Source organism: Onychostruthus taczanowskii, unplaced genomic scaffold (assembly GCF_017590055.1).
Source record: "Onychostruthus taczanowskii isolate IOZ18803 unplaced genomic scaffold, ASM1759005v1 scaffold31, whole genome shotgun sequence".
Taxonomy (NCBI): Eukaryota; Metazoa; Chordata; class Aves; order Passeriformes; family Passeridae; genus Onychostruthus; species Onychostruthus taczanowskii.
The window spans coordinates 8701704-8727276 of NW_024500461.1; the positions used below are offsets into that span (position 1 = coordinate 8701704).

General features: G+C 42.4%; 1 protein-coding gene across 1 annotated transcript in view; it reads left to right on the forward strand.

Moving 5' to 3' along the window:
- The first annotated feature begins 271 nt into the window (after nt 1-271).
- Nucleotides 272-25573, forward strand: part of UTP20 (UTP20 small subunit processome component) — a 63525-nt gene continuing 38223 nt past the window's right edge. The window contains exons 1-22 of the mRNA XM_041409716.1: nt 272-399; nt 1005-1085; nt 2183-2249; nt 2442-2574; nt 3041-3229; nt 4226-4307; nt 5390-5527; nt 5912-6067; nt 7664-7810; nt 8302-8436; nt 9864-9941; nt 10583-10761; nt 12724-12879; nt 13389-13477; nt 19091-19196; nt 20392-20542; nt 20931-20993; nt 21309-21467; nt 22397-22473; nt 23336-23415; nt 24095-24338; nt 24881-25093. Of these exons, the coding sequence (XP_041265650.1) occupies nt 355-399; nt 1005-1085; nt 2183-2249; nt 2442-2574; nt 3041-3229; nt 4226-4307; nt 5390-5527; nt 5912-6067; nt 7664-7810; nt 8302-8436; nt 9864-9941; nt 10583-10761; nt 12724-12879; nt 13389-13477; nt 19091-19196; nt 20392-20542; nt 20931-20993; nt 21309-21467; nt 22397-22473; nt 23336-23415; nt 24095-24338; nt 24881-25093 (2768 nt within the window). The 5' untranslated portion in view covers nt 272-354. The remainder of the gene's footprint in view (nt 400-1004; nt 1086-2182; nt 2250-2441; nt 2575-3040; nt 3230-4225; nt 4308-5389; nt 5528-5911; nt 6068-7663; nt 7811-8301; nt 8437-9863; nt 9942-10582; nt 10762-12723; nt 12880-13388; nt 13478-19090; nt 19197-20391; nt 20543-20930; nt 20994-21308; nt 21468-22396; nt 22474-23335; nt 23416-24094; nt 24339-24880; nt 25094-25573) is intronic.

A 25573-nucleotide genomic window follows, 5' to 3' on the forward strand; every position in this document is an offset into this window, starting at 1 on the left:
TGCTGTGCTGTGGGCTGCTCTCCGCTCCATCATGCTTTCGCCATAGCACAAACTGCCCTTCCCTGGGCACCGCCGCGGCCTCCCCCGGTACCGAGGTGCCCCAGCCCGCCGCCCTACACCACAGCGCACAGACAACGGCGGAGTCTCCCCACTCCTCCCAGGGAACCTCCGCTCGCTGCCAAGGAGACGGGGGGACAGGACCTCCCCGAGCTCCGGGCCAGATCTCGTTGGGCACCGCCCGCCCCTTCCGCCGGCGGTCCCGCCCTGCTCCCGGCAGCCCGTGCCGGCATGGCGGCGCCTGGCGCGTAGGGCCGCACGTGCGGGACTCGCTGTGGGGCCCTCGCCGCCGCCACCATGAAGAGCAAACCCACGGCCCACAAGTCGGGCAACACGCACCGGGTGAGCGCCCGCCCGGACGCGGCTGCTGGCCGGGGGAAGGGAGCTCAGGCTTCCGCCGTCGGTGTTAGTTCGGTGGTCGTGCCCGGCTGCCGAAGCGGCACCGCGGCAGGAGGCGTGAGGGCGGGCGGGCGGCGTGGCGGGGTCAGCTCAGCGCTGCGAGGGGCCGGGGTGCGGCTGCTGCCCCGCACCCGGCAGCTCCGGCCGCCGGCTCACCGTCCCCGGCAGGCAGCGGGCTCACCGCCGCCTCAGTGTAGGAAATAATTCAATGAAATTAACCATGGCGTTGTTTCGGGAAGGCGGAGAGGGGGCACTGTGCTGGAACCTGGGTAGATTTCTCTGCATCTCTGAATCTGGTAGATTTCTCTGTCACCGTGTTGTACAGAGGCGTGGGCTGTTGTGCGAGGCTCGGTTTTTGCAGGTCGCGGGGGTAGAGGGTCAGTCCTGCTTCTGGGCGTTTTGCCTTCATCTTCTTATAGGGCTGATGTTGAGGGGTATTATCTGGCAGCCCGTCTTTAGAAGTGGGGTTTCTGTTTGCAGTGCTATCGAGAGAGATTTGGAAGGGCTGTGCTCAGAATTGAGCAAGAAATGTGTCCTTTTTTTTGCAGTTTCTTACCTTTTCGGAGCGCCTAAGCAACATTAATATTGATATTATTCATCGGATTGACAGAACTGGGAGCTATGCTGAGGTGAGAGCAGCAATTGTGATTATTTTCTGAAATAACATCACAAGTAGACATACTCCATAAAAGAGTCACTTAAGAAATTTATTTAGGAGGAAATTGGAAAGGAGCTCTTGCAAAAACTGCTTTTTCTGGAGCCTCATTTTGTGCTTTGTTCCCTTTTCCTTTTTTACCTGGTTTGCCATATTGCCATTGAGGCACTTTGTCAGTATCACTCTGATGTTTCCATGTGGCTGGTGGGCCTGTTTCTGAACGTGAAGGATGCTGCTGTGTCATTTAGCAGTCCTACAACCAGACTTGGAAAGACTTGCATGTGCTGAGTAGTTGCAATAGAATCCAAAGTTTGAAAATCATAAGTTGGAAAAGACCTCTAAGATTATTGAGTGTGACTGTTAACCTAACACTGTCGAGTTCATCATTAAACCATGTCCCTAAGTGCCACATCTACACATCTTTTAAGTATTTCCAGGGATGATTATTCAACCCCTTCTCTGGGCAGCCTGTCCTAGTGCCTGACCACCCTTTCAGTGAAGAAAGTCTAAACCTCCTCTAGCACAACCTCAGGCCATTTCCTCTTGTCCTATCAGCTGTCATATGGGATGCATCACTTGTTACCTATGGACACCCACATACTGGCAGCATGTGTATAAAGTATGAGCACATGTCTTTATGGGTCACAAGGATCATTTCTGTGTGTCATATAAATCATCATTATGATTATAACGCTTTGCAGGTTATTACACCTGGCCTGCTGGATTGTTCTGAACTTCCCACTCAATAGCTGAGAGGATGCCAAAAGAAAATCCCAAGGCATTGTGCTGGGTGAACTGTGGCTCAGCATCTTAGATTATCAAGGCCAGTCAACAGAGCTATAAAATGCAATTATATAAACAAGTCCTGTCATCAGAAAATATTTTCAAATGTATTTTGAATATTGAAAGACTTTATTTTCAGGGAAACTCCATAGTGCCTGTTGAAATGAGTCATTAAGATTTCTTAGAATATTCTTCAGATGTTTAAGGCACTTGATAGTGGTCTTCATTTGAACCTCTCAGGACACATTCAGTAGGGTTGGTAGCTATTCTCCATCTTTGTTTTGGCAGGAGGTTGAAACCTACTTTTTCGAAGGACTGCGGAAATGGAAGGAGCTGAACCTCACTCGGCATTTTGGTACGTCATTTATATTCATGTTTCCTGCTTCCCTTAGACTGCTATAATGTGTTTTTGCTTCATCCAGAGCCCAGTGGGAGACTATTGGCTGGTTTTTGAGCTGGGCTCTGGAGCACTGTTACTCTTTAACACCCTATGTGCTTACCAGGGACTGGACTAGTTTTCAGGGCTTCTGTTTTGTTGTTTGAACAGTGCAATTCTATAATGAAGTGGCCAACAAATGCCAGTCCTTCAACCAGCTGGTTTATTACCAAAGTGCTGTTGTGCAGAGCTTGAAGACACATCTGCAAGTCGAAGGCAGTCTTGCTTACCAACCCCTATTAAAGTAAGTAAATGGTCACAAAAAGTAGTCATAAGCCTTGATGGTATTACAAGCATGGCTTCTGTTGTAAGTGTTCTTTGTCTTTATTGTGCCTGAGGAAAATAAGCAGTTAGATGCCCAAAATGGTCATATTTCCCTGGTAGAGCTTTATGGTTCTAAGTCTTCAAAAAATATAGTTGTGACAAGGCAAATAAATTAGCTGGAGTGTTACTGAATGTTAGACATTATGTTAATGTGCTCTGTTTGGTATTAATTATTCGTTTTCTTGTGTACTGTTGTCTACTTGATTTTTTGAAAATCTTAAGATTCTTGCCAATCACAGCTGCCTAATAGGTGATATTTTTTAAAAAGTGACACATAAAAGTGATGCTGCCTTTCTTTCTAAGGAGACTGCACTGGATTATTTGGCTAGGTTTTGATTGGTTTGTTTTTGAAATGCACTAACACTGGTGTATTTTCTGAAACACAGTCTAGTGGTGCAGCTGGCTCGAGATCTTCAGGCTGACTTCTATCCTCACTTTCATGACTTTTTCCTGGCCATCACCAAATTATTGGATACACAGGATACAGAGCTGCTAGAATGGGCTTTTACTGCTCTTTCCTATCTCTACAAGTATTTGTGGAGATTGATGGTGAAAGACATACACAACATATACAGGTAAAAACCATATTTAATGTCTGTCTTGATCAGCAGTTACTAGATGCTGCAGAAGTGTAAATGCCACATGAATACATGGCTTAATGGTTCAGTATACTTTTTAGCATGCTTTCTCAGCTTTTCTCAGAGAGGAACTGGCCAAGCTCCAGGCAGTTACCAAATGCAGGGGCTTCTGGGCTTGAGGAGTTCCTGAACTGCAGGTGCTTGAAGGCTAATTTCATATGTGCTTGCTGTGTTTTTAAACCTTTACCAGGTATCTGCTTTTGGCTCCTGCTGTAGACTGACTGAGCATGTGGCCTGACCCAGTGTGACCACTTGTTCAGTTTTAAATTGCTGCTGTAACTGGGCTCTTCCTTTTGACATAGACAGTGGTTCCATGTTTCTTCCTCCTAATTTCAGTTTGGAACAGATGGAGGAAAAAACTGGTTACAGATTTCCTCCCCAGCCCAGACTAAGCTGTTGAACATATTGAAAAATGATCTGCTCAATTTGAGAGAATCTGAGGCACCACTCCTTCTGCAATGAACCTGTGATGAGCCATCTGCCACTGTTACTGATACCAGCAAACTGCAAATATTTATCAGCCTTGCAAACTGAAGCTTTCAAAACTTTATAAGTGTACAGGAGAGCCTGTTGGCTCAACTGAAATACAAATCTGGCATATAAATCAACTTTTGTTTCACTTACTGCTGCTAAACATATATGTTGAAAATCTTGATGCTGCAGTTGAATCTGTGTAGATCTGCAGATCTGAAAGGTATTTCTGATGGTGGCTTAATTTGCCTGTCATTTGACTTTCTTTGCAAAACTCTTGTTCTTTATGCAGGGAGAGTGGAAAGGCATCTAGATGAGGGAAGGTATTGGCCCTCTCTAGAAGGACAGGTTCTTAGTGTTTGTAAAAAGTGGTAATGTAAACTGGAAACAATTTTTTTTTAACCAGCTGATGGCAATTCTTGCATTGCCCCTAAGACAATGGGTTATTTTGTGTCTTTGTAGCCTGTACAGCACCCTGCTGGCTCACCACAAACTCCACATCAGAAACTTTGCTGCTGAAAGTTTTGTCTTTCTAATGAGAAAGGTAAGCAGGATGTTTGTACTTTGGTGCTATCTTCATTTTGAGGTGGTTTTTGGATTCAATGTGCAATATTCGGTTTTCTCCAGAGAAGGGTTAGCAAAGCCTGAACTGGCATACAGCATGTCCTGTGTTGTCATTTTTTGTCATTTTGTTGGGGTTTTTTTTTGCCATACTAAGATCTATGTCAGTAGTGGCAAATAGAGGCCTTAGCACTCTCTGTTTAGAGACGTTAAACTAAATGCCTGTGGTTGGTTTACCTGAAATGACTGGAAATAGTGAGGTAATCCTACAGAAGGGAGGCTTGAATTTGTATGTGCACATTTTTCTACCAGCTTTTTCATGAATAGTTAAAGGCCTCTGTAGAACTGAAATTCTTGTGATGTTTTTCCACTCCTGAAGATCACTGTATGTAACATTCCCTGGCAGATGAGCCAAGATCAGGCAGCAGCTTTCATGGAGTAAGGAAAGGGAGTGGTAGTTGTTGGGTTTTCTTTAGTCAAAACATACAAAAGCCAGGATTCCTTAGACTGGCTAGCAAGTTTGAGTATCCTCTTTTTTTGTTCTAAATTGAGAGACCTTAATAAAGCATGTTCATTTGATTGGTTGTTTTTGGAAATTTCTGAACTTAAATAAAATCCTCAGAAACTGAGGTGTTTACAATATTGGACCAGAAGTACCTGCAGTATTCTCAAGTGTGGTTCTAGTTTCACATGACTGGATTCTGTGTTCAGCTGATACAAGTCTCTTTCTCATGAGGACAGGAGCTTTTTTGTTTCAGTTGTGACCAGTTTAACTGTGCATTTATGCACATGTTTAAACTTGCATAAGAATGAAACCTATATATTTTAGCTGCAGTGGCCTCAGCAGACCTGTGTACGTTCTGGGCTTGTGGGAGCTGTAGTGGCTGAATAGCTGATCAAATTTCTTCTTTGAATTTCCTTGTGTGGTCACAGAAATAATGAGTTTGAGCTGTTGTGGGAAGGCAGGACTAGCACAACAACATGGTGCTGTGGAGCATTTTGATTGTCTATCCATCTGGCAGCTCTGAATAGAAGATAATGTGGTTTTCTCCTTATGTTTTGCAGGTTTCTGATAAAAATGAACTCTTCAATTTAATGCTTCGTGACCTGGGAGAGCACCCTGAAAAGGTGGAAGGTGTAGGACAGCTGCTTTTTGAGATGTGCAAGGGTGTTCGAAACATGTTCCACTCCTGTGCAGAGACGGTAAAGACAAGATTGCTGCTTTAACTGACACTGTTAACAGGCTTTAGGCAGTGCTCACTGAAACCAGGAGTGTTTTCTCCTTCACCTCTGTGGATCCTTGGTGATAAGCATGTTGGTAATTACCTGGTAGGATCTGAAAGCCTTCTAAGAATATTTTTGGAGACAGGAAGGTTGTTTCAAGTAATTCTTTTTCAGTATTCCTGTATGCTGAAATCACACTTCTTGCTGATATTTCAGATTTTAGGTGATAGCCTATTTTTTTCTCAATTATAGAAAGAATTTAAATCACTGGAATATTTTAGCAATACCTTGCACTAAATAGTTTTAGGATTGCTAGATTTATTTTCTAAGTGTAAGAACACAATACACTCTTTTCCTTTGCAGGCTATGAAATTAATTCTGATGAAGCTGGGGCCTATGACTGAAGAAGAAATTGAGCTACCATGGGTAGCTGTTGGAGAAGCCTTCAAGCAAATGATCAGATCAGCTGCAGTGCATATCCATAAGGAGCATTTTGACATTGTCTTCAAGTGCCTGGAGGTACACCGATTATTTCTCTTCTTACTGTTATTTTTTTATTCATGAGTGACTGAGAAAAAAATTCTGCACTTATTGAGGAAAGTGTTTTACTGGATCAGAAATGGGGTTTTTTCTGCTTTGGAAACATAAAATACAGAGTCATGGGAAAAATTCCACCCTTCTTCTCTAAGCTCAGAGTTACCCTGGTGGCTGTTTGGTGAGTGAGAAGTGAGCTACTGCAGGTGAGACTTGGACCTCAGTCCTGTGGCTGGGCAAGGATGGTTTGTACAGTCTGCCTTTGCAAGCATTGCAGAACCCTTGCTGGAATGTAGTGCTTGTTTTATGTTGCTAAACTATTGGTGGTTCAAAACCATTTTATGACAGTAAAAGGGAAGGTTTTTGCCCTTCAGATCTTTTTAAGGCAAAGAGTTGGGTTAAACCTGGAAATCCAAGTTTGAACCTTTCAGGCAAGTACTGAAAATCAGAATGTTTTCAGTCTGAGTGTTCCTGTGTTGCTGCTTGGGGGTCACACCCTGGTTTGAAGGAGCACAGCTGACTGCTGTGGGCTGTGCTGTGTTGGATCAGGGTGATGTAGAATAACCAGCAATGACACAGCCTGGCAGTGTGTTTTACTTACCGGACCAATATTTAAAAGTTGGTAAACTTTTAAGTCTTTGCTAAGGGCATTTGAAGCCTCTTGCAACTGACAACAGACTGTGTCAGTTGTGCTCCTAAGAGGGATGAAATGGGAAACTGCAGGAAATGTTCACATGAGCATTTTTAGGGTAGTCCTTCCAGCATGGGTAAATAATTCCTATTGGTTCCTTCTTGAGACTCCTTTCCTGTGACTAACCAGTTTCCTAGAGAATGCCATCTGGTTCCTCTGGCCTCACCCAATATAATAAGCAGATTTTACCTGACTGTCATTAGCTACAGATTTGTTTATCACTGAATGTTTTGTATCCCTGAGGTTTCTTTGACTCAGCATCTGCAGTTGTTATGAAATCTTGGAAACTCGTGACAAATTGTTTTTTATTTTTAATGAGCCTTTTTCTTTTATCCTGGGAACTGATGGATGTACAAGGGATGTCTTGCTCAGAGGGAAGTATTATGTAGTCTCTGATGGCTGTCCAAACTGAGTTCAGTTTGTTGGATCAAGGGTAGGAGTTTATATCTTCTGGACAGAAAGAGACACTAATGTAGAGTGTACATTATATGAGTAGTCTCTCAGCATCCACATTAGCAAAATGATGCACAAAGTGTAAAAGTACCTAAATTCTGATAATTCCAGTGAAAGCTGGGTGCTTCCAAACCACTGTGGGTGTGGAACCCAATATTTCTTTTTCCTATTTCATATGTCAAGTGTCAGCCTTTCCAGGGACTCATTTTAGGAGTTTCTTGTGTTTCTGTCCAGAATCTGAGAATGTTTTTTTACCTGAGGGAAATTTTGCAGTGTTTCTGCACAGTTTAATTTGTGGAATATGTATGGAAGAGCCAACAATATTTGTTGGGCAGCTGAAATACTGATTCTTCAGAATGTCCTTCAAATAGCAGTAAGTGAAACAGAGTGTGTTTTTTTTATCTGAAGCATTTAAGTTCCCTATTTTATTTAAACAGGAATCACTCCTAGATTTGCAGAGGAAAATAACGAAGGTCAACTGCTCTGTGGCTTCAGAGCAGATGGAAAGGATTCTGCAAGCTTATCTGATCTTAGTGGAACATGCAAATGGATCTAAAATCTCACTGCCTGAAGATGTCTGTCAGGTAGGTCAGACTGGCACTTAGATGTGTCAGAGAAGTATCATTTGAATATGGAAGAGGTATGGTCAGCTGAAGCATTCATACACATTTCTGATGTGTCACTGGGCTTAGGATTTGAGTGAACAGAGACACATATTTTGAGTATTGCTACCTCTCTGCTCCTGTGAGATTTTACCTCTGTATTGTAATGCTAGTGTAGCTCAGCTTTAAATGAGCAATGGGGAAAATGGGCTACTGCTTCTAGAGTCTGTTCCAGCCACTGTGGAGGAGATCCCCCATATCAGTGGTATAGAGCAGTTCTGCCAGTTTCACATGCATTTGACCCCATTAGGCTAGATTTAGGGCCTTCAGACTTCAGTGGGGCTGTGAGGGTTCGTTTCTGTGGGCTGAAGCTTAGAACTCTGTGCCCTCCTGGTCCAGGAACTGTCCAGGCCATTCAGACCAGATAATCATTATCTTCATGGACAAATATGAGTTCTCTCTTTTCATTTCAGGTTTTAATAAAAATGTTACAGACACCATATCTCTCACCATCTTGCTGCAAGTTGCTGCTGAATGCCATTTCTGCATTCCTGCTGGCAGAAAATGTTTTGTTGCCAGATTCTTTGACCAAGGAAGCTATTCAAAAGGTAACAAGGATTGCTGCTTTTACCAGAAATCCCAGTCTTCAAATTCCCTAGAGCAGGGTGATTTCTGGACATTCTGTTTCAGACTGGGAAATATGCTATAAGGTTCCCTTCAGCCTTTTTGCACAGATAATGAAGAACCTGCCCAATGTCTTAAATTAAGTCTGATGGAGTGTTGGGATTACTTGACAGTCTTGCATAGGCTGTCAGTATAGCAAAGTCACCATGACAGACATTATTCCAATAAAATCCAGGCTCTAGTTCAAACACCTATAGCCTCTGCAGCAAAAAGAAGGAGGACAGTGAAGGAAAACGTCCTGCCTATGGTGATAAAGCAGATCATTGAGTCAAACTTAGTGAACAAAAAAAATTAAGTTTCCAAGCATTTAATGAGCATGCCTTAGACTTGTGAACAAGGTTCACACAAGTGCAGTTTTGATTTAGAAAGTACAGGGGTAAGCATATTTCAGTACTACCTTGGCTCCTGGAGCATTGACATTGTTAGCTGCATACATTCCTATCAAATGTAGTGTTGCAAAGATCGACAGGAGATTATACTATGGAGTCTGATTCTTTAGTTTTCATGTTTCAGTAAATTGTAATTTTGCAATTAACAGTGTGGACCATAGTTGTAGTGTGTGTGAAAAAATATTTCTAATGAAAATACCACACAATTTCCAATGGCAAAGCAAGACTTGCAATTGTTTGAAGATCAAATTTCAGCTGGTCTTCAGTGTTGACTTGTGCTGAAGTAAGATTGGTTTTGCCTGTGGCATGAGACCGCCAGTTTTGCTCAGTAGACTTCTAACATTTGAGGATATTTGTGTGGGCTTCTGTTAAACTGGAGGAGGCTTAAAGCTGTCCTTGTGTTCTGAAGGGTCTGGGAAAGAGAGATCTGGGTGTGTATTTTATCTTGGCATTGAGGAGTACTGATCTTGGGTATCTCAAAGGACTGTTTCTGTTTTGGGTCCTTCAAAAGCACAGAGGTTTGCTCTGCCCATGAGGTAGTAAACTTTCTGCAACCTGCTGCAACAGAAAAAATGCCAAGTTGAAAAACGTTTTGAGCCTAAGCTTTTTTCTAACAGTTAGTGTGTCTCTGCTGCAGTCCTAGAGCTTTCAACTTCTGTTTTCCATATCACACTGAAGAGATAGCTCAGTTGTCTTTGCACAGAGACAGTAGGATCCAGCAGTGTTTGTCAAAAAGGGTTGTGTCAGTAGAGTTTGTTAAAAAGGACTGTGCATTCCTGTACCTGAATTGTCACTTGGAAACAATGCTGCTCAGTGTGCTGGAATTAGCAGAAGAGCCAGGCAGAGTATCTCAGGAGTTCAAAGAATGCTTGATTTGTGTACCAGAAAACATGTCCCATGGGTAGTGAAGAGCTGACTATGAAATATCTCTCATTCTGCAACCTTTCACTTGCATCTTGCAGGTATTTGCAAGTAGATTTGAACAGCGTTTTATTTTGGACTTCTCTGAAGCAATGTTCACAATGAAGCAGTTTGAGAGGGTAGGTGGAAGTGATTGTGCCTTATGTTTATTTTTGTTGCTAAAGGGAACAAGTGGAGAATCCACAGTATACTTACCTGCCTTGAGTGCTGAAGGATTGTTGTGTATTGACATGATGTTTATTTAAACTTCTGTTATGATCTGATAAGAAGGAAAGAGGTTACTTGTGCTATTGTGTTAAAGTTGTATAAGTGTTCTCAGAGTTGGAGAAGGTGATAGATATCTGTTTACAAAAAGAAGCCTTGTTAAGACGGTGGTGAGTGTGTTATGGATGGGAGGAAGTGAATGAGTTCTGGAGAAACTAAGTAGAAATGAAGAATAAGCCGCATAAATGGTGATCTGGGAGGAATCAAATTAATTCAGTGGAATGGGAGGTGAAAGCCAAGTCAAGGATCTGGAATGTCCTGATAAGACTGGATTTGGTGCAAAATGAGTTTTTGCATTAAATTACAGTCCATGCTGGTGCCTAGGGGCACCAGAACTGATAAGTCCGATGCTTTGCTGGCTTATTTGTGAGCGTTTGCGTTTCCCTGTGGTTGGTGTCTTGGGTTTTTTTGTGAATTTGATGATGATTAAAGAGACTTGGCAGTCTTCAAAACTTTTTTCTTTTTTTTTTTTTGTTTTTTTTTTTGGTCTCTTCAGCATTTTCTCCCATGCTTTCTAGAATACATTGAACATTGCTTCTCTGGCACAGATGCCATCACAAAGGATGAGGCCGTGGCAATTCTGGCTAAACTCATTTTGGTGAAAGCAGAGCCTCCTACCATTGGTTCAATGGCATTTGAAAAGTATCCTCTTGTTTTCACTGGAGCATCTGTCAGGTGAGATTTGTCAAGTTTAGCTAACACTAGATGTGTCTGTGTGGCTCTAGGCCTGAAGGCAGCGCAGAGCACATAAAAGTTGCCCTCCGGTATTTTCTGCAGTTACATAAAATGGCAGCATTGCTGGCAGATTTGCTAACCAAATGATATAGTAGGATATCACTTTCCTTTTTTGAAATCATATGAGACGAGATGCTGCTTTGGAAAGGTGGTTACTGACGCCAACAGTGTTATGGTGTACGTATAATGGGGATCTGTTAGACCATCGTGCAAACTGCATCCCTTGGCAGTTAATGTTTGTAGTGACTGCAGCAGTTCAGCTTCTCATCCCTGCTAACCTCCTGCCTGTGCCCCAGCTTTTTTCTCTGTATGCATATGTCTTGTCCAGGAGCTTTCTTGGCAGCAGTACAGTAGCCTTGCCATAGAGCACAGCTGGATATCAAAGGACATGTAATTAATCCAGCAGCAGCACTGTGCTGGCACAGCTTGACTGCTTTTACTTGCAAACCTAGTTTGGTCACAATGAAGTGGTTGCTTTCCCTGGAGCCTCTTTAGAAAATCAGGGGTAGCCACTGAAGCACAGAATGACCATTGCTAATCTAATGATACTGATTTTTCACTAGTAATTCTGACTCGGCTAATTCAAAACTTTTGACTATGTATTGCCTTTTATGTAAGGTCTGGTTTTTCCTTTAAGCAGTCTACTCTGTGTGGTTTTTTTCCTAAATTTATTTAATAGTAGTGGAAGCACTGAGGTTTTGGGAAAAGAGAGTTGAGTCAAAATGATTAAATTTGGTTTTCTTCCCTTGTTTTCTTTGTTTCTTGATCTCTCTGTTTTTTCAGTGGTTTGGAGTACAGAGCTGCAAGGACCTTGGTCCTGCTTGGACTGGTTTTTTGGTATCTTGCCAAGTCAGTGGTGTAAATTATGGTCAGGAGACATCTCAAGAGTTGCATACCTCATCTCCTACCTAGTTTTTATATACTCCAAATCTGGAGATTTCTGAGCTGCCTCTGGCAGTCTGTGCTAGTACTTTGATATCTTTATACTTATACAGATGGTTTTTTATTTATTTGGGCTTTTTGACTTCAGTTTTTTTTCTTGGGTTGTTAGGGGTTTTCCCCCTGGTCCTCAGTGTATAACTTAAACCTTCTTTACAGCAGTTTAAATCCCTTGCTGCTTATCTTATCTGCTGGAAGCATAAAGAGCAGAATATTTCTTACTCTTTGCATCAAGCTTTTACAAATAGCAGGCTTTCATCATCAGACGTGTCTGAGATCTTCTTTCTCTGGACCAACAATCCTAATTCCTTGAGGTTTATCTCATAAATACATTTTCTTAAGCCTCTAATAATTCTTATTGTTGGCTTTTTATGAGCTTCTGTATTTCTTGAAGAGTGGAGCCTCTGCAGTCTTCTGACTGTGATCTTGCAAGCACTGTGTGGAATGGAAAGATTGCTGTACATGGAGTGTGAAGGACTCCCTGTGTTCCAGTATGTTGTCAACCCTTTCTGCCTGCAAATAGGCTTGTTGATTTGAGCTAACCTTGTGATTGCATTTGAGTCCCAAAACTTTTACCTCACTGATTGTTTTCTGTCATCCATCTATGTCAATGTTATCATGGTTTATTAACAACAGTTGTAGAGATGACTCTCAGGTGTTCCTAGAGTCTATATGTCCCAGATGTGAGAGTGTCCAAGAGAGAACCAGTGTCTTTTCTTCTAGAAATATTATTTGAACTTGAAATAAAGAGCTGACATTTCTTGTGAGCCATGTTTTGTGCTCTTCAGCATGACTAGATGATGTTTTGTGCAGTAGAGGACGTGGAGAAGGAAAAAATATCTTGTGTTAGTGCAAGTCCTTTTTGCTAGAAGTAGACAACATAATTTTGAATCTCATAGGAGCAAAAGGAACAATCTCTGATATGCAGTGGTGAATTACTAAAATGTTTGGGTTTATTTTTAGCTCTAATACGAGGCAACAAACAAGTAAAAGACAAGGAGAAGAGGCAGGAGTACCAGTGTTGGATCATGTACTGTCTTTAATGCATTTACCAGTGAAGGAAGACATCACTGACCTTTCACAGTCTTGGGTTGCCTTGGTTGTACTGCCACATATTAGGTAAGGGATATTCTAATTCTGTACTACTGTCTACTTTCTTACTGCCTAGTAGCTCTCTTTCTGTAAGAAATCACTTTACTGAGGAAAGGACAATAATTGCTAATGCTAGGCTCAGGAAACTGGGGTTAGAAGACAAAACCAAGTGCTGCATGGAAATACCATGAGTCAACAGTAAAGACAGGAATAGAATATCAGCTTCTTAATTGCCTACTCACTAAATTTGGTGCTTAGTGTATAGAGATGTTCTTGACACATTTCAGTTTGTGTGTTTTAAACACCATCCTCTCTCAACAGTATTTTTTCAGTAATTATTGAAGGACTAGTTAGAAAGAAGATGCAGTGAATGCCACAGCTTAAATTGTGAGTCACAAATAGCAAAAATGTTTTGCTGCTGGTTTCAAACTTGGAATGAGCTACCTGTAATTTAAGAGAGATAAATGGGATAGAAAGCTTTTATACGTAGGTGTCAGTGTAACAGAAATAAAAGTCTTCCCATTTATTTTGAACAGACCAATGAACAAAGACCATGTTCTGCCTCATGTGACGAGTTTTGTAGACTCTCTCTTCACAGCCATTGACAAAGGAAGCCTCTGCAAAGGTCAGTTACTTCCTATATTTGCTTTTTGTTCATATATAAAAAAATAAAAGCAGTTTTTCTGATTTCACAAAGCATGAAAATGAATAGTGGTAGCATTGTATCCAAAATTACCAGCTTGACTTAAACTAGAAGAGCAAAGCTTGGGAGGAAACAACCTACAGGAAACAATGGAGGAACATTTGCTGTTCATAATAATGACGGGGTGACAGATGTCCTGCACAGTGGAAGACAGTGGTAATTGGGAAGGAAAAGAAGAAAGTGAGAAAAAAAAAGAGGGAGGAAATCTATCTAAACCAAATCCAGGCTGAAGCTGTCAAGTGAAGGAGAGACTATTGACTCATAATCTCCAATTCAAATCTGTAGTGCAAAGTTTAGGACATTAGCATCTGTCAGTTAATGGCTACTCATCAATGACAGCTATAAACGCCAATTAAATATCATTGTCTCAAACCCTTTGACCTCCATGTTGGGTGCCAAAAAAGACCATTGTGGTTTAACCCCAGCTGGCAACTAAGCCCCACACAGCTCCTCACCTGCTCATACTTGCCCAGTGGGATGGGGCAGAGAATCAGAATAGTAAAAGTGGGAATGTTTGTGGACTGAGATGAAGGCAGCTTAATAGGTAAAGCAAAAGCCACACACAGAAGCAAAGCAAAACAAGGAATTCATTTACCACTTCCCATGGGTGGGCAGGAAACTTCCAGGAAAGAAGGGCTCTGCCGTGCATAATGGTGACTTGGGAAGACAAACCCCATCGCTCTGAACATTCCCCAGTTTATCTGCTGAGCATGACCATATGGTCTGAAATACCCCTTTGGTCAGTTGGGGTCAGCTGTCCTGGATGTGTTCCCTCCCAGCTCCTTGTGCACTCCCAGCCCACTCACTAGTGGGCTGGTGTGAGAAACAGAAAAGCCCTTGATGCTTTGTGAGTGCTGCACACTAATAACAAAAACATTCCTGTGTTGTCAACACTACTTTCAGCACAAATCCAAGCCAGAGCCTCATACCAGGTGCTATGCAGAAACTCAGCTCTATCCCAGCCAAAACCAGCACAGTCTCTGCCTGTTACTCAATACTATTTATGTCATGCTCAGGTACCACACTACCCAATGCAACCTCATGATCCACCTCTTCCTCTCCCATCCTTTGATATAATATCATTCTGTTAGTCTGTGGACCACCCCTGTGAAGTGTTCACAGAATATCTGCTGAGTTCATTTAGTCTGTGAATCTGGGCTCCGTCTGTTACGGTGGTCACTCAGGACAGGAGAGTTGGTGTCTTGTGTGGAATTGTTTGCCACCAGAGTCATCTCATGTTAATTCACTGCTGCACTTGCCCTGCTTCTTACAAAGCTTGTCCTCCATTGGTTTGGGTGGTTCCTGCTATAGTAATTCCTCCAAAATGTGACTTAAACCTACAACAATCAACTGAAATGGGTTCCAACAATTTGAAGTTGTATCTGTTATAATTTCCACCCCAGTCCCTTTGGGTCAGGCCACAGGGCTTAACATTGCAATGAACTCCTCCTTGCTCCTGCTTGGATTTGAATTTACCCACAGTCTTGTTAGGAGAGTACCTGCTCCAAGTGAAGTCTTACCTGTGAGTCCCAGTTTCTCCTGGGGTATACCTGCTGTGGAGTAGACTTGCCCATCACCACAGGTGTTTTGGGGTGCACCTGTTCCAGGCCAGCCTTATCCATGGGCCACAGTGCCTTCAGAGATATACCTGTTCCAAATGTGGCCTTAACCATGGCTGCTCTCCCTCAGGAGTGTACCTGCTCTGTCATGAACTTGTCTGTGGCCACACACCTTGAGGTGCTCCAGCGTGACCTCATGCATAGCTGGTGGGGATTCACAGTGTACCTGCTGCAGCATGTACTTACCCACAGGCACAGATGCTTCAGGTGTACTTTCTCCAGCATGGATTTACCCTTGGGTCACAATTCCTTCAGAGGTACACCTGCTTCAGCATAGACATAACTAAAGCCATAGTTGCTTTGAGATGTACCTACTTTGTCATGGACTTAACCATGGCCACAGATGCTTTGGGATGTCCTGCTCCTGCGTGGACTCGGCCTCAGGTCACAGTCCGATTGACTCAAGTTCACACTGGAGTTCCAGCCTGGCTGGTACAGCAGGACAAAAAAAGCAGCACTGCCCTGCCCTGCCCACATTGGTGCATTGCCGTGGCTGTTACCAAAATGTTCCCAGGTACAGCAGAGAAGGATGCTAAGCAGTACAGCACGACAGCTGTGAAGACAAAAAGCAGTCCTTAGTGGCTGCTAATATACAATAAGACAAGCAAGCCTTCTGGCAGACACAGAAGCTTACCAATTAATAGCTAAACTGCAATAACAGCTATCAATCAGGGTTCAATCTAGCACAATCTTGCACTGCTCAGCCTCTGTGTGCCAGAGGCACACTGCTGTTTCTTCTTGCAAGCCACATGTTGGGTGCCAGAAAGGACTGTTGTATCTTAACCTCAGCCAGCACCTGAGCCCCACACAGCTGCTTGCTTACTCAGCAGGGATGAGGGGAGAGCATCAGAAGGGTAAAAAGGGAGGAAACTCGTGGTTGAGATACAGGTAGTTTAACAGGTAAAGCAAAAGCCATGCATGCAAGTGAAGCAAAACAAGGAATTCATTTGCTGCTTCCCAAGGGCAGGCACATGTTCAGCTATCCCCAGGAAAGCAGGGCTCCATCACTCATAACAGTTACATGGGAAGACAAATGCCACGCCTTCTTCTTCCCCCTGTTTTAAATGCTGAACATGGTGCTGTAGGATAGGGGATATCTCTGTGATCAGTGGGGTCAGCTGTCCCAGCTGTGTTCCACTGGTAGAGTTAGTTTTCATCACGGTGCCTGGTATGGGACTGTGTTCTGAATTTGTGCTGAATGCAGGTGTGATAATACTGAGCTGTTTTTGTTGCTCGTGAGCCTTTTGCTGCTGCCAAGGCCTTTTCTGCTTTTCGTGGTGCCACGCTGGCAAGGAGGCTAAGAGTACATGGCGGGCTGGAAGGAGGGACAGTCAGGACAGATGACCCCATCTGACCAAAGGGACATTCCAGACCTTATCACTTCATGCTCACTGTATAAATTGTGGGGAAGGAGGAGGAAGGGAGGGGATGTTTGAAGTGATGGCATTTGTCTTCCCAAGTCACCACTGCATGGGCTGATAGGGCCCTGCTCTCCTGGAAATGGATGAGCACCTGCCTGCCCAAGGGAAGCAGGTGCTTGTTCTGTTTTGCTTGTGTGCATGGCTTTTTTGCTTTATCTCAACCCACAAGTTTTCTAGCTTTTACCCTTCTGATTCTCTCCCTGATGCTGCTGGTGGGGGAGTGGGCAAGTAACTGCACGGGGTTTGGTGGCTGGCTGGAGTTAAATGACAGCACCCCTCCCAACACCTTGTGTACCCCCAGCCTCCCCACTGCTGGAGTGGGGTGGGAAGCAGGAAAGCCCTTGGTGCTGTGTGAGTGCTACTCATCAGTAGCTGAAACGTCCTTCTGTTATCAGCAATTTCCAGCAGAAATCCGAAACAGAGCGACATACTAGCTGCTATGAAGAAAATTGCCTCTATCCATGCCAAAACCACCATACCATCTCTGACCCAAGTGGCACCACCAATTCTAAATGCTGCATCTTTTTTCCAGGAAGAGATGGTCACTGGTTGTCTTCCCTCTCTGGCCAGAAAAAAAAATTACCTGAGCCTGCATAGAGCAGGGCAGTTACTCAGAGAGCTAGAAAGTGGACCTTGTGACAAACTATAAACAAGTTTTAGAATGCTCCAGGTTGAGTGCTCATTGTTCCTTTGTTTGTAAGGGCTGTCTGTCATTTTCCAATTATAATATCTTTGTTAATATTCCTAACTGTATCCACCAATCAGCTTTATTGCTTTTTCTTCTTTAAAGAAGATTTGTTAAGCATTTACGTCTTTCTTTTATCATATTTGCAGGTTTTTCATGCTGTCACGATTGTTTTATTGGTAATGTACTTAGCCTAAAAAAGGAATATCTAGAATTTATTTTCTTGGGTCTCATCTTTGCTGCCAGTAGTAGCAGCACTGCTCAGGCTCTGTGTGTGTGCCAGAGGCACATTGCTATTTCTTCCTTTGTTGATAAGGGAAAAGAAAATAAATGCGTCCTCAGTCCTATACTCATGCCTCCTATTGTCCCATATTACACATATTTGCTTGTTTTTCTTCACCCTTCTCCCAAACTGGGGGTTCCTGGATGCTTTTTTTCATCCCTTGGCATTCTTTCCCACCTCCACAATTCCTGCAATTCCTTCACCTTCTGCTATGACTCCAGTCTTCTCTCACTGCCTGTGCAAGGCTCCCAGCCCTGTGCTCCATTTGACCTTCCTGGCCTCTGAGCAATGAGGCAAAGTGCAAGGTCCAGAGCCGGGTGATTTTGGTGTTCTGGTTGCTGGGGAGTGCAAGGAAACAGGCTTGAAAACTGGGTCAGAGCAACAGCAAGGTATCACTGGCAGCTCTTCAGGGCCAATGTGGAACTGCTTCCCTTATTGATCACACAGGTGTGTCTGTAGTGAGGTGGAAGCTGCTGTCTTTGTCCAGTATGGGCATACTGCTACCAAAAGGCATGCAGATTGCAGCTTGGGAACTGTCCTTACACTATGCAGATAGATGGAGAAAATTTCCTCCTGTCATTAGTTGATGTTTCTTTTCTCTTTGAGGAGCTCCTTGTGGAAGTTAATGGTTAGCAGGATCTGGGAAATCACATACCTGGGGAATTAAGCAACCTAGAATACAGGAATGTTTGCAGAGGAATAAATAGGATATGAATGCTTACTTTCCTTTCTTTTCCATTGGCAGCATGTAAGACAATTAAATATTTTTAAAACTTTCTTGAATTTGCCTGGTTTAGGAACAGTATTTTTTCAATCTGGAAAGAAACAAAGGAGGGGAAATTACTTTTTTTTTGTTTTTTTTTTTTTTAAAGCAACCTATTTGCTAACTTAGAAGTGTGATGGGAAAGGAATTGCCCTTTCTTGCCTGGCAGGGCATTGGCTATCTTGTGCTTCTGGGAAATCCTCCATCCCTAAAGGAGTCTGAGAGGTTTAGAAAGGAGAAAAAATTCAGCAAACCCACCTGCCATTCACTAAATACTCAGTATTTAGGTACATGGGAGAGATTTAAAGATCTTACACAGTAGTGCATTGCCAAAGTTCCAGAGTTTATAGGCACCTGTGTGGTGGTAGCATCAGTACGTATTTTTGCTTTGCTTTTGCTACGCTCATATCAATTTGGCAGCATTTCTTCCTTTTTTAGCAGAGTGCTGTCTGTGACTCCTGCCACAGTGCTTAGCTCCAGATCCCTGCTTTCTGCACATGTGGGTGTGATGGAAACATGCAAACTGGGAGCTGTCACAGCTTTCAGTGCTGGTGGAGGCACTTACTTTGATAGCCAGGGAAGCACTTATTTTGTGTGTTATGATTATGTGTTATGGTTAGAAAATACACATGCCAGTTCTGGGATCCATATGCTACCTTATTTCTCTGACTCCAGCCTTTTCAGGATGGGCATGCACCACACAAGCACAAGTTACTGAGAGCTGAGTAAATTTACAAGATGTTCTTGTTCTTTCTCTGCTCCAGGAAACCTGTTTGTGGCCTGCCAAGCTGTAAGTACTCTACTTAGTTTGGTGGAATCTGCTGAAGTACTCCATTTGTTACCTGTGGAGCGTGTCAAGAGCTTGGTGACGTAAGTAAACTCTACCTGTTCTGTGGTGCTTCATGGTTTTCCTTGGTAGGGCAAAAATTTGACTTTGCCTTTATATAAGAGCTGGTTATATGCTTCTTTGTGTGCTGCCGATTCTGTTATGCTGGTGCATTGTTTCAGTATTGTGGCTACATAATGGAGCAAAGTTGTAGGCACTTTTTTTTGAAAACTAGGTAGATGTAGTTCCTCTTCAATGACATTTTCTCCTCAAACTGATGCTTTCTTAGCTGCAGGGTAGTGTGTCAAATAAGTTGGTTCTGGTTTTACATTGGAGTGCTACACTGGTTCTAGTTTTGTTTCGGAATGCTACATTTAGTAATTCTGTGTTACATTATAATGATAAAAGAGACAGGAGCAGCACTTTCTGAGCTCTGTCAAAAGCCTGAGTTTGCTCGTGGTGTTGGGATTCCACCATGTCCTTACATATCTATGTTTGTGCTTGCTCCACAATGGGAGGAGATTTTGTGTAACTCATTTTATTTATTTTGACTCTATTTAACTTACAATTAGCAAAGAAAACTGTCTGGCTGGAGGGATTTAGGAAGACCATTAATCTCTCTCTAGCATCTCCAGATCTTTTGTGGCTTGAGCTTCAAAACATCCTTTTCACTTAGGAAGTTATGGTGTTCATGTCTGAGGCATGATGGAGATAAAACAACTTGCCTAGATCAGACAGGAATTATTGGCAGTGGGCTTTAGCCTAATGCTTTCCTGTCAGCTCTGGGCAGGGGATGTGAAGCTTGCTTGGAGCAAGGGATGTAAGGTAGCAGAAGGAAGTTTCTCTGTGAGCAGACAGGGTTCCTGGGGTCTCAACTAAGTCTAGATTATTTCTCTTCTGTTGGTCACTGACTGAGCACCTGGGCAGTAGCAGAAGCCCTTGTGTGAACTATGCAGGTTTATTTTCTGCAGCTGTGTGTCCAGCATGCAAGTCTCAGCATGACAAGCCTGATTGACACAAGGGAGGGATCTCGTGCCTCTTGGGCTGTCATTGATTTTGCAGCTTAAAGTCAATTGCTGGTGAAGTCTGACTTCACTTTCCTGCTGGTGCAAGCAGAGTCTGAAATAGTGGAATTTTCCCTTAATGTTGTAGTTATCACTACTGCCTTGTTTTTAAATACCAGTGTTGTTGCAGTGCTTTCCATTTTCATGATTCCACAAAAATCATCCATTGTTTTAGCACTTTCCCTTCAGACCCCTCTGCATTGCTGTTGGCTGATCTCTATTACACGAGGCTGGCATTATGTGGCTGCCAGGAACCCCTTTCCCAAAGGAACCTAATGGACTTGTTTGAGAAGTTGCATCCGAATATTTCCACTGGTGTTTCCAAGGTAATCTGCTGTTTTGAGCACATGCAAAGCAATTTGTATTTTAACAATAAAACACAAGTAAACTTAGTTAAATTATAGTCTGAAAGGAGAAGCATGAGACTGTGTAAAGCTATTATTTCCATAGTGTCTACTTAGACCTGTGTCAGTGGGGTGTGAGTTAACAGAGGTTAACTGTTAGCCCTGTCAGCCCTGCCTCTTCCCTCGAGGTAAATCAGGGCAGGAGTGTAATGCATTCACTTCCAATTGCCTCCTAGACTACAGGAATTCATCTGTTTCTCAGCTCCAAGATGAACCTAGTGAAATCAGTGTGCTGTGTCAGACATTAACCTCTCTGTAGGTGTGTATGTGTCAATTTATATTGCCTGACATATGCTTCTGCTTGGAATAGGTCCGGCTGTTGACGGTTCGAATTCTAAACCATTTTGATAATCCACCTTCTGCACAGATTGAGGTAGGGCTAAAGCTTTTCATTTAACATTTCAAAGCTATCTGTGTTTCATGTTTTGTGTGAAATGTTGTTCACTTTGCGGAAACAAAATATATCTTGTCAAGGTCCTCTGCCTTTGTCCTTTCACATTCCAGTTTTATTTCTTTGTCCCCCACCTCCTGGTGTTTTCAGGTGTTTGTCTAAATGGCGGAAACCAGAGCAAGTCCTTTGACTTTGTTTTTTTGTCCAGAATGGCTGTGAGTCTGTATAGTTTTTTTGAAGTACTTTTCAATGAGATAAAGGTACTCTTAACAGTATTCATGTCACTTGTTTATTCAGGGTGATGGCACAGGGGAATTCCAGCCAGTATTTGCCATATTGCTCCAAGCAGAACTTGTGCCAGCAACAGTGAATGATTACAGAGAGAAACTTCTTCATTTGAGGAAACTAAGATGTGACATAGTGAAGCCTGCAATACCAAGTGGATCTTTGCAGGAGGTAAGGATTTATTGTCAAAAAGCAGTTGTCACATTCCTTTACTCTAAGAGAATGTTCTTATTTCATCACATGGATTGCAGAATTTTTAATGAGAGTGCGTCAAAAAAATCAATTAACTTCCAGATTAGGTTTTAGAAAATGTACTTGTTAGTAGGGATCACAGATCCCATTGTCCTCAGGGCTGTGTTTAGTTGTAAAACAGTGGTATCTAGATAAATGGCCCACAGTCAGATTAATCTGGGTTTGGTGTCATGGAAAGGAAGGCAGATGATTCCAGGGAGGAGCGAGATGTGAGTGAATTTAAGCTCATGACCTTGCCATGTCCTCAGTGTGGTTGAACATTGGTAGGACTCCCACTGGCCATTGGTGACCTCACTTCTGGATCTTGCTTCAGCAGGGAAATCTTTTATGCCTGTTGAATGTTCTCTGCTGCTGAGCTAACGGGGGCCTCACATCCATGAGGAAGGATTGTAGGTCACTCCTTCTCCACGTAACTCAGTGAGGAGCCAGCCTAGAGAACATGCTATTAGGCCTAGTGCAGTGAATACCCCTCTGGGCAAACTTTCATCTGTCTGAGGTCCCTGATTTTGCTATGGCAGCACTGAAGTTGGCGAGAGAGACAGTCCAGATCATCTGTGCTGAACTGGTTTTTCCATGTTCATGTTATTTTGGTATAGTTATGAGATCTCAGTGTAGCTTACAGTAAATGGGTTCTAGATTTCCACATGAAGCTATGAGGAAGTAAATGGGTTCTAGATATCCCACATGAAGGAATCATTATGTGTGACTTCCTTCGTCTCTTGTAGCACTTCTGAGAACTTCTTAGATCAAAGTTTCCTCTTTGAGAGAAAGAAAGGTTAGAGGAGCTTAGTTGATCTTTAACTACTGTTTTTTGCATCTCAACAAGATGGTGTTGTATGTCATTCTAGGTGCCTCTTCGGTATTTACTAGGAATGCTTTATATTAACTTCAGCCCTCTCTGGGATCCTGTAATTGAACTTATAAGGTGAGTGTATGCAGTTGGATGCTGCAGTCTGTAGTTGTGTCACAGGACATTCCTTTCATTCTTCTGTGAACTAAAGCTGAAGTAAAAAATGTCCAGTTTGGAGAGATTTGTGCATGAGAACCTTCATGTGAGATCTTCTGAAATTAATTTGATCTCTCAAATCTCAGCCTGTGTAGACTCTTCAATTCCTGAATTTTTTTTTTTTTTACTTTAAAGGGAACTTGCAACAAGTACAGTCAAATAACTCAGAGTTTCAACAAGAGTTTTTAGTCAGAGGTAGCAGGGTTTGATTTATGTTTCACAAATATAGGAACATGAAGTCTCTCTGTTTCCTCATCTGCTAACTTTTCTGTCCTTACTGGAAAACCTCTAAATCATACTAAAGAGTAGGGAAGTCTTACCATGGTGAAAAAGTAAGTGACTTCTTTCAGCATGACTTCATCTTCTTTATTCCTCCCTTTGTTGTATGATTAAAAGGATGGGATTTTCCTCTTCGAATCAGTGAATTAATTAAAAAAAAATTAAATCAGCTCTTCAAAAGATATGTCCATGGTAATTCTTCCTTTGATTCTATATGATTTGCTGTACAGAAGTCAGTAGAAGGCTTGAGAACATTTTTACTCAATTTTAGTTCATTTGAAGTCATGGGATACAACCAGATTATTTTAATAACAGTTGACATTTGGGATCCCTGAGAAGAGGCACGGAAGTGCTACAGCTGCATTGTGCAGATGTCCTGTCTCTGGACAGCCACATTAAAGCAGTGATCAAAGCCTCTGATTGTGGTAGTTGATAACTAGCTGAGTGACGCTTGCCTTTTCTTATCTTCCTTCTAATTTCATGCTGTATTCTGCTTTGTTAGTTCTCATGCAAAGGAAATGGAGAATAAACAGTTCTGGAAGGTCCTGTATGAGCATTTGGAGAGGGCTGCTAGCTATGCTGGTAAGTCACCTATGCTAAGCATGGTAAGTCACCTATCCTAAGCATGGTTATCATAGTAACCCAGCTAATGGTGAATTATGTGGCTGTTTTTCAAGTTCCCCAAAATTATGTGTGATGGCAGAATTCAGAATCAGTACTTCTGTCATGTCCAGGGCAGGAGTGGAGAGGCTTGTGAGGAAGGTGTGTCTCCTGTCCTAAACACCAAGCAGTAGCTGCAAAAGGGCACCTGCATTGCAGGAGGGAGTTGCAGGTTGTGAAGAAACCATGCAGCAGTTTCATCTTTGCTTAAGGCTGGCACTGCTCAGACTGGTCAGGAACAGTGACAAAACCTGTGTAATGGTGCAGACCATCTTCCTGCTCTGTGGAATTTCTGCACACTCTCCTTATGTGTGCTCTTGAGGTTTACCTATGGGCATATTTCAATACAGAGTCAGAAGTATGCAGCCATTTGTGAACTTCTCTGTTATTCAAGGGAACTGAGCCCAGTTGAGAAGTGCCAAGGTTGCAAGGCATCCTAGAACACTTTCTAAGCAATGTTTGTCTTTCAGGTCAGTGTTAAATACAGTTGTGTCTAAACAAGTGCATGTCACCCAATGTGTTACTGTTGTAATGGTGGATGGATTCCTTGCTACTGGTGATCACAAAGTAACCTGAAATGATTTTCTTATCTCTTGTGTAGAAATGGAGCTACAGGATGAATTAGATGAACAGGAAGAGATCATTGCTGAAACAGAAAGTGAAAAGATGCCAGAAGGAGTGGTGGGGGCTGTCTTTCTGGAGCAGCTGAGGAGTAGAACAGATTGCAGTGAACGGCTGGACCATACAAATTACCGTTTCCTACTTTGGAAAGCACTGGATAAGTTTCCAGACAGAGTGGAGCCTCGATCACGGGAACTTTCCCCACTTCTTTTGAGATTCATTCGGTAAGTAAGATTTATTTTTCAATTGAGTGGACACATTGCTTTCAATGTGTTGCTGAGCTTTAAGATTGGCTATCCCATTGCAGACTTTATTTCATGAATGCATGGCTGATGACATGTCTGTTTCCAGTAGAGATAACCTTTTAATTGGATTGTGGATTCTGTTAGAAATTAAGTAGGCTGAAATGAAACTTATAGTAGGTCTCTGCTGCTCAGTCTCTCATTCATTGACTTGACGTGGTCAGTCTCATTACTCAGTTACAGAGTGATTTCAGTGGAAATAAAGTTCCTCTTTAATGAAAACACACTTTAGTTTGGAATCACAGAATACCAACGTGTTTTCCCCCAGGATGGGGAAAATACTGATTTTGTTAGAGGCTGATTCAAATTCCTGCCCCTTGCATATGTGTGCACATATCAGACAGTATGATGGACATAATAAGATGTTACAATAAGAATGGTGAGGTTTTTAGTTGATGTTGTTGCCCTGAAACCTTGAAAAATCTTAGGCTTCTTAATTCCTTCCTTCTTTTTTTTAAACACAGAAATGAGTACTACCCAGCAGATTCCTTAGTGGCTCCATCTCAGGATCTCAGAAGGAAAATTAGTGGTACCATAGCAGCAAAACAAGTACCTGCTGAAGAGATGAATGACGTTGCTATGGAGGAGGAGGAGGAGGAGGAAGAAGAAGAAAAGGAAGAAGGGGAACCAATTAGTATAGGAGTACCAAAAAAGAAAACAAGAAGAGCTGCTGCTAAGTAAGTATTTTTAGTTTTCCCTTTTGCTAGTGCTCTCATGGAAAGGCAGATTCAGCAGCTCACATTGAGATACAAGCTGTGGTTTTGTATATATTATTTTTTCTCCTTTTGCTTGTGCTTCATAATTTCTCAGTAGATTACAAGTCAGAAATTCTGCCTGTACAGTACTAAAAATCCAAATATGTTGCCCGGGTTTTATCATTATCTCATTCCCTGCTGACCTGTCTGTGGTGTGTTTTATTTTAAGCAAAAAATGTGTAGTATTCTGAAGGAGACTTGTACCTGAATTCCCTGGCTTCTCTGTGCATATCTGTTAGTCTTTGAAAAGTGTGGGCATTGCCAAACACTTCAAAAAGTGACATTATTTGTTTAGGTATTCTAATATTGGGATTCTGCCATTTTCTGCCTGTTATGAATCTTGTCTTCTTAGGGACCAAGGTTTTTATTTGGTAAATTGAAGCTGCATTTACTTAGTGTCAT